General features: G+C 43.2%; 1 protein-coding gene across 2 annotated transcripts in view; it reads right to left on the bottom strand.

The window, feature by feature from the left end:
- hsd11b2 (hydroxysteroid (11-beta) dehydrogenase 2) overlaps positions 1-14,511 on the bottom strand; it is a 77,211-nt gene extending 62,700 nt beyond the window's left edge. Inside the window, exon 1 of one of the 2 annotated variants that reach the window (XM_085991288.1) lies at positions 14,170-14,511. In XM_085991288.1, the coding sequence (XP_085847414.1) occupies positions 14,170-14,440 (271 nt within the window). In that variant the 5' untranslated portion in view covers positions 14,441-14,511. The remainder of the gene's footprint in view (positions 1-14,169) is intronic. The other variant, XM_085991287.1, reaches the window with a different exon arrangement.
- Positions 14,512-15,839: the final 1,328 nt, after the last annotated feature.

Raw genomic sequence — 15,839 nt, 5'->3', positions numbered from 1 at the left:
AATTCATCTAGACATCTATTTTGAAATATATCTGGATTTATGCCAAATCATTGGTTAAAGTTAGCTATCCTGCGATAAGCAAACAAGATTGTTTTTCCTGTGCATCAGTGCCAGCGGTTAGCTGTTTATAATACTAAACACCATGAAGCAAGCTGTGTGCATTATTATGTGACAATTACAGATACAACAAAACAAAAAAAAGGCCATTAAGCTCCTTCCTCCAGATGAAGGAGCTGCTGTGGTTTTTCTTTGTCTGATTACACTACTGTGAAGCTCCTTGGGAAGTTTTATTATGTTAAAGGCGCTATATAAATGTTGCAGGTTTCCAGCAATTTGTTTTTGCTTCAGATTTTTTTTTTTTTTTTTTTTTTTAATATAAATGGCATGCTCATCTAGTATCCAACAACTAGAACTCCACTAGGGAGCAATTTCAACTTCACATCGTCTGGGCGGCAGAGCAAGTCTCCCACCCTTCATAGATCTCGTCCGATTGTCATCCCAGGTGGTAATGTTCAATTTACCACCACCCCCTCCCCCGGCCCCAGTGTCTTTGTTTCTCACATCTTACCTCAATTAAACACAAGGGTCAATGTTCATCTTTAACTGATTTCAGCATTGAGCTTCTAGCGCTGGAAGCACACAAGAGAATTATGACCGGCACCCCATCCATCAATTTAAGAAGCTCCCCCCCACCCCCCAACCACTCCAAATTTAGGCACAGCAGCTTACCCACCCTCCCAGAAGCAGGTAGAGCCACAGTGATCTGTCCTTTGTGCGTTTGTTTGGAGGCGATGTAATTGCACTTTGACTGTGTTTGCAATTTCTACCTGGACTGGTGAATGCATCAATGGACTACGCTGCCCCTTCAGTTGATCAACTGGTTAATAAAGAAATAAATTACAGGGGAGCACTATTTAATTCAAAGTACCCCCCCCCCCACATTTAATAGAAAACAAAAATATGCTTCTGAAAGAGTTTTTTTTTTTTTTTAAAAACATTAATTTTCAGCCAGTATGGAGAGACTGCAGGCATGTATCCCTCCATCAAGCTGGTTCAAATGATGGCGTCGACAATAGGGAGGGTCCAATTGCACCCAAATGCAGCTCCATAGTAAACAGTGGCAACTGTGACTTTAGCCCAGTCTGAGGGCCTTTCCAGAGCTGCTCAACCCAGTGAAACCAAGCTACTAGCTGGGAAATCTCATCATTGGCCCATAGAACAGCTTCCCAGTGTCAGTCATTTCTGGAGTAGCTCCCCAGAAATGGTGCCAACCTAAAATTTCCCAATGCAACTATGGGTGATGTTCTTTACCTGCTCTAACAAGGATTTGATATGTACATTGGCACAGAATGCTAATTACACCCTGGCCTCTAACCAGTTTACAAGCTTGAACAGCACCAGTGGCTCTTGTATTTCTGAACCTCAACAACCCCCCCCCCCCACAATTGAAGGCGTACAAATTATTTTTGTGACTGGCGCTGCTACAGAAAATGGCGCTGCTACAAAAAATGACATTTAAGAACTTGGCTCAGTCCTGTAATTGGGGAGCGCTGGATTCAATGACTAGTACTCCCGTATCAGTCTGGATCATCTGAAAGCATTGAAAACCCTGAAGATAAATGCAGCATTGGGCAATGACTGCAACTCTCCCAACACGTGCAAAAGGGGAAGGATAATTGTTCAGATTTCATTAGATGATTTCTTCAATAATGTAAACATCAGTCTGCAAATCATAAAACTGAAGAACTGTGTCAAAGACACTTGCATCCACATCTACCCGAACAAGGCAGACACCGAGCAACAAACTTCCATTTCTGATGAAAGGTCATCGATCTGAAACGTTAACCGTTTCTCTCTCCACAGATGCTGCCTGACCTGCTGAGCGTTTCCAGCATTTTCTGTTTCTATTCCATTTCCATTTCCAGAGAGAAAAAAAGTCTCCGAGCACTTCGTAGGATAATGGAAAAGGTGGCGACCAAGCAAGAGAGAAAAGGGGAAACAAAAATTCGGGAAGGGAGCAAGCGCACGGTCAAGCACAAGGGCTTTGAAAGCGAGGGGGCTAGACGGCGAGCCAAAGGACTTTAGGGAAGCAGTTGGGAGGACAGACCATGGTGTCTGAAAGTAGAGCTGCTGATAAGAGCAGAGGAATTAAGGAAGGAACCATACGCTGCTGGATATGTTGAGCGTGCATACAAAGACTGACTGAGTTAGGGTGGGAAGATTTGAATAGGCGGATAAGAATCTCATCAGGAATGGAGAAGGGAGGAGGGAAATAAATGAATAAAGTAAATTAATTACCAGGATATCAGGGAGAACTTCACTGCTCTTCTTCGAAATATTGCCATGGAATCTTTTACCTCCACCAGAGGGCAGACAAGGCCTCGGTTGAACGTCTCATCTGAAAGACAGCACCTCTGACAGTGCAGCATTCCCTCAGTACTGCACAAAAGGTGTCAGCCTGGATTTTGTGCTCAAGTCTCTGGAATGGGATTTAAACTCACCATCTTCTGAATCAGAGGTGAGAGAGCTAGCACTGACCAAAAGCTGACACCCAAGGAGAAGAGACCCTGGTTGTGGTGTTCTGGATGGCAAAGATGACTAAGTGTTGGAGAATCCAACTCCATTTATCTTCTTTCCTATGAGTCCCAAGTAGAATCCCGAGTTTTCTTTTTCATAAAACAATTTCTGTGAATTTAGTTCCTATCGAGCTATGGGATGGCAGTCCTGGGGAAATTAAGTATTTCTGCTTTCGACACCAAACATTGAAAGTACAGGCAAGTTCCACCTACACCATCCAAAGAAAAGTGCCTGAACAACACAGTCCTGCTGCACTAGAACAGTATTTCCATTTCTCACTCTAGCCATCTTTGTGGCCTCTTTGAGCAAAACTGCCAATTTACTGTCAATTAGTAAAAAATTATGGGCAGCTTTGTACTGTGGACTCCTGCCCACTTGGAACCAGATTGAAGTTGCACAACCTCATTTCACTGAAGGGCCCAGACAGCTGTCAAGAGGGACCATCGTCACTGCATTAGACTGGGCTAGATTCAAAATGTCTCAGGACTGAAAGAAGATTCTTTTACTAAAAGTGTCACACAGCTTCAGGAGTAGCTGTAGCCCTACCCCTGAAATTCCACTGTCTTGCGATAGTGTAAAGTATGCATCAGAATGCCGCCTCACTTGTTATTGCAAAGTTGACTCGTCAAACCTGTTCTCACTTATTCTTACTCTATTTAGAAGCTGATCAGTTGCTCAGTTTCGGGAAGACAATTGGCCCTATAGTTTGTTTCACTTTCCAGAATTAAACTCCAGTGATGACCTTCTTGAGGATCACTCCCTCAAGCTTGAGCCACCCTCCCCTTCCCCACCACCCCACCCAGAATTTTTGAAAATTAAATTTCCTTTTAAAAAAAAACCTAATGTTTTAAAGTGCCTGCTCCATTAGAAAAACAAATATCAATTGCAATGCTATGTACTGAATCGAGTGCAATACTGGTTTACAGAGTTCTTACCATCTTGTAATCTGATCTAAATTTCCTTTGCAAGAAGCTATTTTTTTTTATTTATTTTTTTTTAAAAACCATGCACAAGTTGATGTGATCACTTCCGAGTGCAGTTTCCCCTGTTAAAAAAGCAGTTTTCATTTTTACAAAAATTATCAGTTGAAATTACATTGCTGCAGGGTTCCTGGGAAAATCATCAGTTCATAACCAGGATGTGCAATAATGTTCAAATAATTGTTGAAAACTGCCCTAATTGCTCAAACGGTGATATGTGGCATGATGCAGAGCAGAAGCACCTTGTACCCTTGTCTATGCTAGAATAGCTAATCTCCGCCAGGGAGTGAAACACAATGACTGGCTTCAGCATCCCTGGGCTAAAAGAGGCCGGAGATAAAATAAAGTTCAGGCACGGCTCTTGCTCCTCAGTGATCCCTGCTGGAGAATGAACATGGATATTGGGGGAGTTCAGCTGTGATCCCCATAGATACTCTGGCCACGATATTCCATGGGGCAACCCCCTGGCACAGGTGCTGGGAGGTGTCTGCCAGAAACCTTTATTGGAGATCCTGGTGTGCTTTCCAAAGTCTGTGGTGGGGGGGTGGGTTCCCTAATTTTAATATCAGGGCAGGTGTCTGCACCACTAATGTGCTTTACAGCCAATTAATTACTTTTGGAAGTGTAGTCACTGTTGTAATGTAGGAAATGTGGCAGCCAATTTGCATTCAGCAAGCTCCCACAAACAGCAATGTGATAATGACCACAAAATTAGTTTTCGTTATGATGATTGAGGAATAAATATTGGTTAGGACACTAGGGATAACTCCCCTGCTCTTCTTTGAAATAGAGCCATAGGCTCCTTTACATCCACCCGAGAGATTAGTCAGGGCCTCGGTTTAACATCTCATCCAAAAGACGGCACCTCCGACAGTGCAGTGCTCCCTTAGTGTTGGTACATGAGGGAGACAGCCGGGCAACAGTCGAGGGAAGAGAGTCAGAGTTGCCGTAGCCTAGCAACAGCCGCTGTTTGCAATCAAAGTACACCTTGAATATGTTCGTAAGAATGTTTATAGAGACTGGAAGGGTTAAACGTACCACAGCATCTTACAAGTCACTGGCACACTAGGGGTGCATCTTGGGTGACCACCATTTGAAGAAAGCTGCAACATGCAGCGGAGGCTGCCTGCCCTTTATAAAAAAAGAGGGGTGGAAAATAATTGGAAATTTTCAAAATTTTTGGGGGTACAGGCCAAGTTCCAGACCTGTAACTACAGATGGGTTAGTACTTCTGCTGGCTGGCAGGCTAGTACACCCTTTCCTCACTGGGTGTGCCAGTCTGCCAGCAGATTCCCAGGAAACTCCTGGGCTGGGAGTCCACTGGCCATAACCTTGAGGGAGTGCTGCATTGCCTTTTGGATGAGACATTAAACCGAGGCCCCGTCTACTCTCAGGTGGATGTAAAAGATCCCATGGCTCTATTTCGAAGAAGAATCTCCCCAAACAAGGCCCCACAGGAGCCAGCAGAGAAGGTTGGAATCCAACATTTCAGACCTTTCCGACACACTTCTAGCAGGAGTGCGCTGGAAGAGCAGAGGATTTTCAGCTCTTTGTCTAGGTTAAAAATAATTGATTTTATATAATTTCATGTCAAAATGTTTCACACAAGGAATTGCTTCTTCATGTCAGAAGTGCAGTGACATATGTAAAAAACCAGGGCAGTGATTCTGCGTCCACATTAACTCCTCCAAAATGAACGACCAATCTAGTTTTAAATGCCGTTGGTTAAGGGAGGAATGTAGGCGGTGTCCATGGGGGAACTGCCTGCTCCATTTAAAATAGTGCTGTGGAAATTTGAATGTCCACGCAAACCACAAGTGCATCTGCTGGACGGCACTTCGCCAACAAAGTAACACTCCCTGTACTGGAGCGCCAGACTCTTGCGGGCTCCTGCCACAAACTTCTAGCCCACAGGCGAGAGTGTTGTCAACTGAGCTAGACTGCCAGCATGAAGAATGGCACACGGGCGAGGCACGATACCCACCACTCATCAGCACCTTCAGGTGAGGAGGAGAGAAAATTGCAAAACACTGGTTTCAACACGGACTTTGTGTCATCAATGCCATTTGATCCTCGACATAGACGGCATAACTTTGAACTTCACAGAAAATAACGCTGCTTTGATCGATACCGAAATACCTCAGGCATTTTTAAACGCACAATAAAACCTGCCAGACCACTAGTAACATCATTACAACCAAACACACAGCGCTGTGACCAGGAACATAAACTACTTAATTATATAGTTGGTCCTCATTGTGCTGTGGAATAACGAAGGATGCAGTGCAATGGATCATTTACAGAAAGCCTGGATGATTAAATAGGACATTTCTTTGAAGTGTTGACCAAATCATTAGCAAATGGGAAGGTTTAACTCTTCACTACCGAATTCCACATGAGCAATTTTTCTTTTTGTTGCATGAACAATACAACAGTTCAGAGAGTGGCGACAGTTACTCCAGAAAAAGGTTCCAGTACAAAATACCAACAGTTGTATCAGAATTCTAAGCTTTGGGTTTGGAAGAATTACTCTCCTATTGCCCAATTTCCAACTATTATTTGCTTTCAAGAGTCAGAGATTCTGCCTTTCAGTTTGGCCCAGAAATTCGGGTCGGGGGCTTCCCACGGGTGCAAGCCCCCGATCTGCACTTACCTTGCGCGCCGGCCGTTGAGCTGTGGGCCCGCGTGGAATTCCGATCCGGGGCCTGGTCCAGCTGCCGGCGCGCAGTGCTTGCGTATCCCAGGGGCGCAGTTAGTTCGATGCGTCCCCTGGGATCACGTGGGCCATGGGCAGCCAATCGGAGCAGGGAATGCTCCATTCATAAGTCTGACAGGAAGAGCTGTCAAGACTTATAAATACTACGGCCCCAAAATAGCACTAAATCTTCAAATTTTTCTTTTTTTCTTTTTTAAATCACATTTTTTTAAATAAACTATAAATTACAATAATTTAAATTTTTGAAAAAAATAATTTTATTTTCTAATGGGGCTAAAATTACACTTACCTTTCTTTAAAGTATTTAAAAATAATAAACCTGTGGAAAAAATGTTTTAATTTTAATTAATTCACCACTTACCTTGTAAAAAGCAGGCCTTATGCCTGCTTTTTATATTTCTAAATTCTGCAGGCTTACCCTCCTGGGAAAACCTGTAAAATAAAACCTACGTTCGATGCGCACGCGCAGCCTCCCCCGCGCACGCGTTCGACCTCTGAACCTCTTTGTTCAGGGGAACGGAAGTGCCGGTTTCCCGCACATGCGCAGTGCATGCAGGAAACCGGCACTTCAAATCGGGCCTACGGGTGAGTACCCCGTGCATACTCACCCATGGAGACCCAAAAGAAACTAGTGATATTATCAACCCTTACAAAACACAAGTAAAACGCAACATACTACAGTTGTACAAAAACAATACAGCAACAAGGGAGAAAACATGCTCGTCTCTGGGGTTCAGCATACTAGAACTTCTTTTGACATAAAGTAAAGCCAAGTGACACTGGCGACGGAGCTTCCCAGTGCTCACAAATAATTACGATTAGAATGCAGCATTACGTCAGCTGTCTGCTCTCAGAACCACTTATATTGAAAGCAACTTCATATAATATGGAGGGTCCTAATGCATTGGATTTGCTTTGCTTGCATTACGGAGCTGAATTTAGACTACCAATAGTAACACAGGAAAAATAACTACGCCTGCACAGGCAATTATCAGTGGGTTTCTCAGAGCCGGAGACATCAATAGCCTATATGGGTAGGCCAGGAGCGGAATCTACCCATCACCATTCATGACAATCCAAAGTGTTGATTTCTGAGTTAGTCTATAAAGGCAGGGTCGCCACAAGCAGGAAATCAGGGATAGAAACAAGGCTACACAAAAGCAAAATACTGCAGATGCTGGAAATCTGAAATAAAATATCAGAAAATGCTGGAAATAGGTCAGGCAGCATCTGTGGAGAGAGAAACAAAGTTAACGTTTCAGGTCTGACAAAGGGTCATCGACCTAAAACGTTAACTGTTTCTCTCTCTCTCTCTCTATAGAAACAAGGCAATTTATTTCAATTCTTGAAATTATACACGTGGAGGAAAGCTTTATGCTTAAAGTATTCCTTTCCTCCCATTTTCATGTTAAATATCCCTATTAATATTCACTCTCATCCCATTGGAGAGCTGGGATTCAATAATTCTAATTGCCAACACATGTTAAAATAGATCCATTCTATTCAGTTCAATGCATGTTGAAAATAGATCTATTGGCTCAACCCCTCAGAAATCACAGAAACCCCACAGTGCAGAGAGAGGCCATTTCGGCCCATCGAGCCTGCACTGACACATATCCCACCCGATCCCTGTAACCCCTACACCAACACATATCCCACCCTATCCCCACGTATTAATCCCCCTAACACTAAGGGTCAATTTATCATAGCCAATCAACCTAACCCGCACATCTTTGGACTGTGGGAGGAAACCAGAGCACCCGGAGGAAACCCACGCAAACACGGGGAGAATGTGCAAACTCCACACAGACGGTCGCCCGAGGCCGGATTCGAACCCGGGTCCCTGGCGCTGTGAGGCAACAGTGCTAACCACTATGCCACCGTGCCCCTCCCAGGCCATAGTTTCAGGTAGAACCAGACAGTTCAAAATTTCTGTGTCCTACTTGACCTTGAGCAGAGCTTCCGACTCACTTCTATCTCCAGAACATCACCGGTCTCTGCCCCTGCCTCAACCCTCAACCATGCTTTTTTGTTACCTCCAGACTTGACTATTTAAATGCTTTCCTGGCCAGCCACCCACCTTCCACTCTCCATAAACTGGAGCTCATCCAAAACTCTGCTGCCCGTATCCTAACATGCACCAAGTTCTGCTCACGCATCACCCCTGTGCTCGCTGACCTACTGGCTCCCAGTCCACCAACGCCCAAATTTTAAAATTCTCATCCGCCTGTTCAAATTCCTCCATGGCCTCACCCCTCCCTAACTCTGTAACCTCCTCTAGTCCTACAACAACTCACCAAGATTTCTATGTTCCTCCAACTCTGGCTTCTTTTGCATCCCTCCCCTATTCCTTCGCCCCACCATTGGCAGTCGTACCTTCAGCTGCCTAGGTTCCAAGCTTTGAAATTCCCACCCTAAACTTCTCCACCGCTCTCTCGTCTCCTTCAAGACCACCCTTAAAGCCCACCTTTGACCAAGCTTTGAGTTACCAGTCCAATATCTCCTCCTTTGACTCGGTCAATTTTTGCCTGATTACGCTCCTGGGACATTTTACTACATTAAAGGCGCTATATAAATGCAAGTTGTTATTGTTGTTGCCCCAAGCGTAATTCCCAAGCATCCCATTTCCTCAGATTTCCCTATATTTTGTTCAGTGTATCCCTAAATTATTGTGGTATGCCTTAGATGGAAGGGTGAATTGTTGCAAGGTTTATAAGCATTACAGTAACTCCAGCAACAGCGTGCCACTCAGGTCCACAGCCATCTGCTATTAGTGCCCCTCCCCCAGCCATCTACCAACATACAGTACTTTTGTATTAACTTTAACAGTGTTCACAAGGAAAGAGGCTGTGCCGAGAGAAAGGGAGCTGCATAAAGGGAATGGGACTGCTAAAAAAGAAATGCAATGGAAGGTAATAGACTCAGAAATAGATACTCTACAGAGACACAGGAAATGGAGAAAAAAATGCAGCACAGACAAAGCAAAGCAGGGACATACGAGATATAGCCCAACCCAGGCAAGCAATTTGACCCAAAGGAAAATAAGGTAATAATAAAAAAGGTGAAAGATCATAAAGAAAGGGAAAAAGGCAGTGATGAACAAGACTGAAAAAGTAGAGAGAGCAAATGAACTTAAAGTGGAAACACCACACAATAAGTAAGGCAGGGGTGGGGGAGCGAGCCTTCTTCGGAGCAATATATGTGAGCAACCTCAGAAAGTGATAAGATTTCCACGGATTACTATTTCTAGAACAGTAAACCCATTCTTTTAGAGTGGGTTTATGATTTTTGTTGAGATAACAGGCAATCTTCCTGCTGTGATTACAACATTGCTGACACATAGCAGCAAGAAACCTTCCCCCTAAACCATCAAATGTTTAAGTAGAAAACAGCAGAGAAGAAAAAAAGTGAACTGAACGTGTGAAAAGGAGAAGGAGTCTGTAACTGTCACTTCAGGACCACTTTAAAATTCATTGGCGCCTTCTTGGGGAGTTATGCTGCCCAGCTCAATTTAAAAAAAAAATAGCTGGTGCAAGATGCTGGAGACAGTGATGTTCCCACAGCAGCAGACAGAACATCTGTCCGAATCTGACCCTTTCCTCAGTGGGACTTTTAACTGTTGCGGAGGGGATTCTCAGTTGTATTAATGACCATCTGAAAGTATTTCCCCCCACCCCACCAAAAGAATCTGAGACAGAAGTGTGTTATGAAGATATTCTGTCACAGTTTTTGAACACAGTCACAACATGGCATAATTACTTTTATCATCATAGAATTACAGGAGGCGGCGATTCGGCCTGTCAAGCCCGTGCCGGCTCTCTGCAAGAGCACTTCAGCTTGTCCCATTCCCCATAGTCCTGCAAATGTTTTCCCCTCCTTCAGGTACTTATCCAGTTCCCTTGTGAAAGCAATGATTGAATCTGCCTCCACCACCCTGTCAAGCAGTGCATTCCAGATCCTAAGCACTCGCTGCGTAAAAAAGTTTTTCTTTATGTCACCTTTGGACTTTCTGCCAGTCACCTTAAATCTGTGTCCTCTGGTTCTCAACACTTCCGCCAATGGGAACAGTTTTTCTCTATCTAGACCCCTCATGATTTTGAGCACCTCTATCAAATCTCCTCTCAACTGTCTCTGCTCTAAGGAAAACAACCCCAGCTTTGCCAGTCTATCCACATAATTGAAGTCCCTCATTCCTGGAACCATTCTTGTAAATCTTCATTCTTGCAAGACCTTCACATCCTTCCTAAAGTGAGGTGCCCAGAATTGGACACAATGCTCCAGTTGAGGCCGAACCAGTGTTTTATAAAGGTTCATCATAACTTTGTTGCTTTTGTACTCTAGGCCTCTATTTATAGAAACATAGAAGATAGGAGCAGGAGTAGGCCATTCGGCCCCTCGAGCCTGCTCCGCCATTCAATGAGATCATGGCTGATCATCCAAATTCAGTACCCGTTCCTGCCTTCTCCCCATATCTCTTGATCCCTTTAGCCTTAAGAAATATATCCAACTCCTTCTTGAATATATTTAATGAATTGGCCTCCACTGCCCAGGATCCTGTATGCTTTTTTAACATGCCCTGTCACCTTCAACGATTTGTGCACATATAGCCCCAGTTCTCTCTGTTCCTGCACCCCCTTTAGTTTATATCGCCTCTCCTCGTTCTTCCTACTAAAATGTATCACTTCACGCTTTTCTGCATTAAATTTCATCTGCCACTTGAAGTCTATCACTATCCTCCTCACTGTTCACTATACTTCAAGTTTTGTGTCATCTGCAAATTTTGAAATTGTGCCCTGTACACCCAAGTCACTAATATATATTAAGAAAAGCAATGGTCCTAGTACTGACCCCTGGAGGACACCATTGGATACCTTCCTCCAGGCGATAAACTACTGTTTCCGGTCACTTAGCCAATTTTGTGTCTATGCTGCCACTGTCCCTTGTGTGGGTGGCACTTTATCAAACACCTTTTGGAAGTCCATGTACACCACATCACAGCATTGCCCTCATAAACCCTCTGTTACCTCATCAAAAAACTCAAGTTAGTTAAACACGATTTGCCTTTAACAAATCCGTGCTGGCTTTCCTTAATTACTTGTCCAGGTGACCATCCCGGATTATTGTTTCTAAAAGCTTCTCCACCACCGAGGTTAAACTGACTGGTAGTTGCTGGGTTTATCCTTACACCATTTTTGAACAAGGGTGTAACATTTGCAATTCTCAAGTTTTCTGGCACCATCCCCACATCCAAGAAGGATCAGAAGATTATGGCCAGTACCTCTGCAATTTCCACCTTTACTTCCCTCAGCATCCAAGGATGCAGCCCATCGGGTGACATATCTACTTTATGCACTGTGAGCCTTTCTAGTACTTCCTCTATCAATTTTTATCCCATCCAGTATCTCCACTACCTCCTCTTTCACTATGGCTTTGGCAACATCTTCTTCCTTGGTAAAGGCAGATGCAAAGTACACATTTAGTACCTCAGCTATGCCCTCTGCCTCCATGCGGAGGTCTCCATTTTGGTCCCTAATCAGCCCCATCCCTCCTCTTACTACCTATTTACATGCCTATAGAAGACTTTTGGATTCCCTTTTATGTTAGCTGCCAGTCTATTCTCATACTCTCTCTCTTTGCCTCTCTTTCTTTTGCACTTCCCCTCTGAACTTTCTATATTCAGCCTGGATCAAGGAATGGTTTATTATTCAGTCATCAACTGACTGACAGGAGATGATTTATTAGTACGAGAGGGTGTATGGGCACAACCACTTATGGAGTTTTTTTTTTGGGGGGGGGGGGAGAAGGAACATCAATGGCAATTCTGAAATTTGGAGCCGAGAGAGAAACATAACCTATGACATGAAACAAAATGGTGTTGCAGATGGAACACTGTTCCATGCTCCACCCACCCCATACAATGGAAGTTTTGCTACAGTTGTATAAAGCTCCGATTAGACCATATTTGGTGCACTGTGTTGTGGGCACCGCACCCCAGTAAGGGTATATTAGCCTTGGAGGAGGTGCAGCACAGATTCAGCATAATTATACCAGGGCTAAATTAAGAGGGCAGGTTGCATAGACAAGACTTGCATTCTTTTCAGTATAGAAGATTAAGGGGTGATCTAATTGAGGTGTTTAAGATAATTAGAGGATTTGATAGAGTAGATAGATAGATAGAAACTATTTCCTGTGGCGAGAGCCCAAAACAAGGGGGCATAATCTTAAAATTAGTGTTCAGGGGTGATGTCAAAAAACACTTCACACAAAAAGGTAGTGGAAATCTGGAATTCTCTCCCCCCAAAAAGCTGTTACAGCTAATTAAATAAAAAATTCAAAACAGAGCTTGATGGCTGATCTGTATCTTAACAAGGATCTATGATCTAATTGAATGGCGAACAGGTACAAGGGGCTGACTGGCCTACTCCACACACCCCCAATGATTGTGTGGCAAAACAGAGCTTCTAAACTATGAATACACAAAATTTGCAAAACTCTGCTCATTTTGACTTGCTGTTTTAAAAGAATGGTAACAAAAATGCAGAGGGGCCAAATTCCCTTTTTATATGCAGCAAGTGCTATTTATCAAGCCCTGCCTTCAGTGAGTGGATGGTGTGGATTTGTAGACAACCAATAGGCTGGAGCTAGAACAAAAATGGTTTGAAACAAACTTTTAAAAAGCAAGCACCAAGAATTGCAGTTGGGGAAGTGCCCAGTTCAGTGGTGTCTGAGCCTGGTTCATCAATTAAAGCAGTGCCAGTTTTTCCTGTTTACAGTGATGGGGATGAATGGAAGAGAAAGAGGAGGCAGGGAAAGGGGAGAGAGTCATGTCTGTACCTGGGTGAATAGATGAGTATGTGTTAAGATTGTTGTTCCTCACTGATTGATTAAGGAAAATGCCTCAGCCCATTGATTTCAACTTGTGAAATACTTGATTTTTCAAAAAAGGTACATGACGCAATGATGTGCCAAATAACTGCCTGAATCCATGAGGTTAAAACTTAAAACTAAAGACTTTTATTAAGTAAGAATCATGGCATCAAGTTAACACAGGGCAACCATCATTCATCACCGACCCAGCCCTTATGAGTAAAACCCAGCTCTTAGACTCACACCAATCAGGAGGATCCATAAAGGCGGAGCTAGGGAGGAACATTAGTAGTTACACCTGTAAAATATTCCAGACATTAACAAGTACAACAACAGACAATCCAGAACACAGTTATTTCATCACACGCAAAGAGAACAATATTCTTTAGAGTTTCTTAGAAATAGCAAGCGCAATGTCTGCACTGCAGACTGGCACCAGTCCAGCTTAATTTGGTTTCGATCTGATCAAATCTTCAAAATGATTTCCAGGAAAGATTAGATTGTTTTCTAAAAACAGAAATTAATACTTTAACCTTTGTTTAAAAAAAACTTTAATGAATCATTTTAAAAAGTAGGTAATTTGAGATAGGTTTAAACACGGCATGAAGCAAGGCCTTGCCAAGAATTGCTCTACCAGAGTTCCAGCATATTGAGAGTGCTCGCAAAATATTCCTGCCCACTGCAGTTTAGCAGATAATAACAGCATCAATCAGAAGGAAGTGCCGAGCCTTAGGGAGCACAATTATTTTTGCCACTGTGGGACTAAGGCACAGACATTAAAAGATTGTACACAATGCAACTCATGTTTTATCATTTCAGAGCACCAGATGCTGGACTCTGAACTACTGAAACATACTTGAGACTTCAAAAATCTCCATTCATAATTTGAACTGATAAGCTCTTAACAGAATACATTATTTCTGCTTAAGTGATGATTATTTTTGAAAATGTGTTTTGATTATTTTTAAAAACACTTAAATAAAAAAATCCAAATACACTTGCATTTATTTAAATCAGGGTACCTCTTACCTGTAATGAACACAGCCTTTCCCTGCACAGATAACTTAGGAGAGGAAAGTGACTGAACGGCAAGCAAGCATGCAGCTGTGAAAATCAGAACTCCTGACAAGCCTGCCAGATACATGCAACAGATCCTCTCCAGGGCGATAAGGAGAATCACATAAATGACTAGGCGATGAGTCAATTGTATTTCAGACATGACCAATCTCAGAAAAGCAATAGTGCCTAACACGGTGATAACACACACATAAGCTAAAAAGGAACTAGAGTATCCCTCCATTAGTGCTGGCAGAGGCACATATGCAACTGGTCCAAGAGCCGACTTGATGCAAAGACAGGATTTATATACTGTTCGAAAGGAGCGCGTAGCCCCAAAAGGGGGCGGGACTATGGAAATATGCACTAGTTTAAATAGTTAGAGAAAAGTTTTTTTTTTAAAAAGCTCGGACGTCTAATATGAAGTTCACTATTGGAGACAAAACGATTTGAAATCTTCAGTCAATTGCTGGAGGCGGTGCCAATACCTCTGATCAGCTAATTTATAAGTGCCCCGCGCACGATGCTTTCCAGTTTAAAAAAAGACAAATTCGGGCTGGAAGAATAGGCTGCCATTTCACGTTGGAAGTCTGCCAAGAGGCTGAACTTTAACCTGAAGAGGTACACAGAAACTTCCCAGCACGGAGAGCCACGACTTAAAAAAAAATTAATTAAAACAATGTGAGCAGTATACATACAAACTGCACTACTCAAGTGTAACATTCAATATTTCAATTTTAAACAAGAAAATCGTGCATTTCACCACAAATCATGGGAGGTCCCTCCGTTCCCAGTCGCAGTGGAAGAGAAGGCCAAATGCTCAGTTGTAAAACGGCTTGGAAACGGAGTACTGTGCAAACCTGAAATGTGCTATTCAGAGAATGCAGCATTTCAGGAGCACAGCAACCCCTGGTTAGTTTGATTCCTTGTACTAAATTAAATGTAGCGTCTCATTCAGTTTAAATAACATCTAGAGGCCACTTTTAAAAGAATACTCTCCAAATAACACTCGATGGGCTTTCTTTTCTTAAATGTATTGTAATTCTACATTAAAAACAGAAAATACTGCATCTGACCTCATGCTGAGGACACGCAAACTGTCAATTTCCGTGAACCCTTTCGGTAATGAAAGCCACAACCTGAATCCACTGCCTTCATATTTAACTGCTTTTTTTGGGGGGGGAAGAACTAACAGCCGAGGTGGGCAATGATGACTCCTAGGCTGGTAAATTCTAAATATGGTTTGATAGATCGCTCAGCTCCTGATTTAAGAATTTACCAGCACGCTATCCAAGCTGATTGAGATTATCTGTTCGGTTGCCTCTGCTGCTTCCCCCCCTTCCCTTGGCCACCAAGACCCCCCCAACTTTCACTAGTTTCTTTCCTATCTCCCCTCATGCCCTCTCCAAGCTCACTGGGAGTAAAATTCAACTTCAGCAGGGGTGTAAAGTGGGTGTTAGGGGATCGGCAGCCCCAATACACCCCACCCAATTTTCTTTTCCATTGATGTCAATCAGGCGGGGTATGAAGGGTGGTTGAACAGCTACCACTTGTTTTGCACCCCTGAAGTTGAAATTTACTCCCATCTTGTCGATGAGACCCACCTCCTGCTCCCTTAACCCCATTGCCACTAAAGAGCTAAC

Source organism: Somniosus microcephalus, chromosome 6 (genome assembly GCF_052327205.1).
Source record: "Somniosus microcephalus isolate GS21.2 chromosome 6, FLI_Smic_1.0, whole genome shotgun sequence".
Taxonomy (NCBI): domain Eukaryota; kingdom Metazoa; phylum Chordata; class Chondrichthyes; order Squaliformes; family Somniosidae; genus Somniosus; species Somniosus microcephalus.
This window is presented reverse-complemented; position numbering and strand designations above follow the sequence as displayed.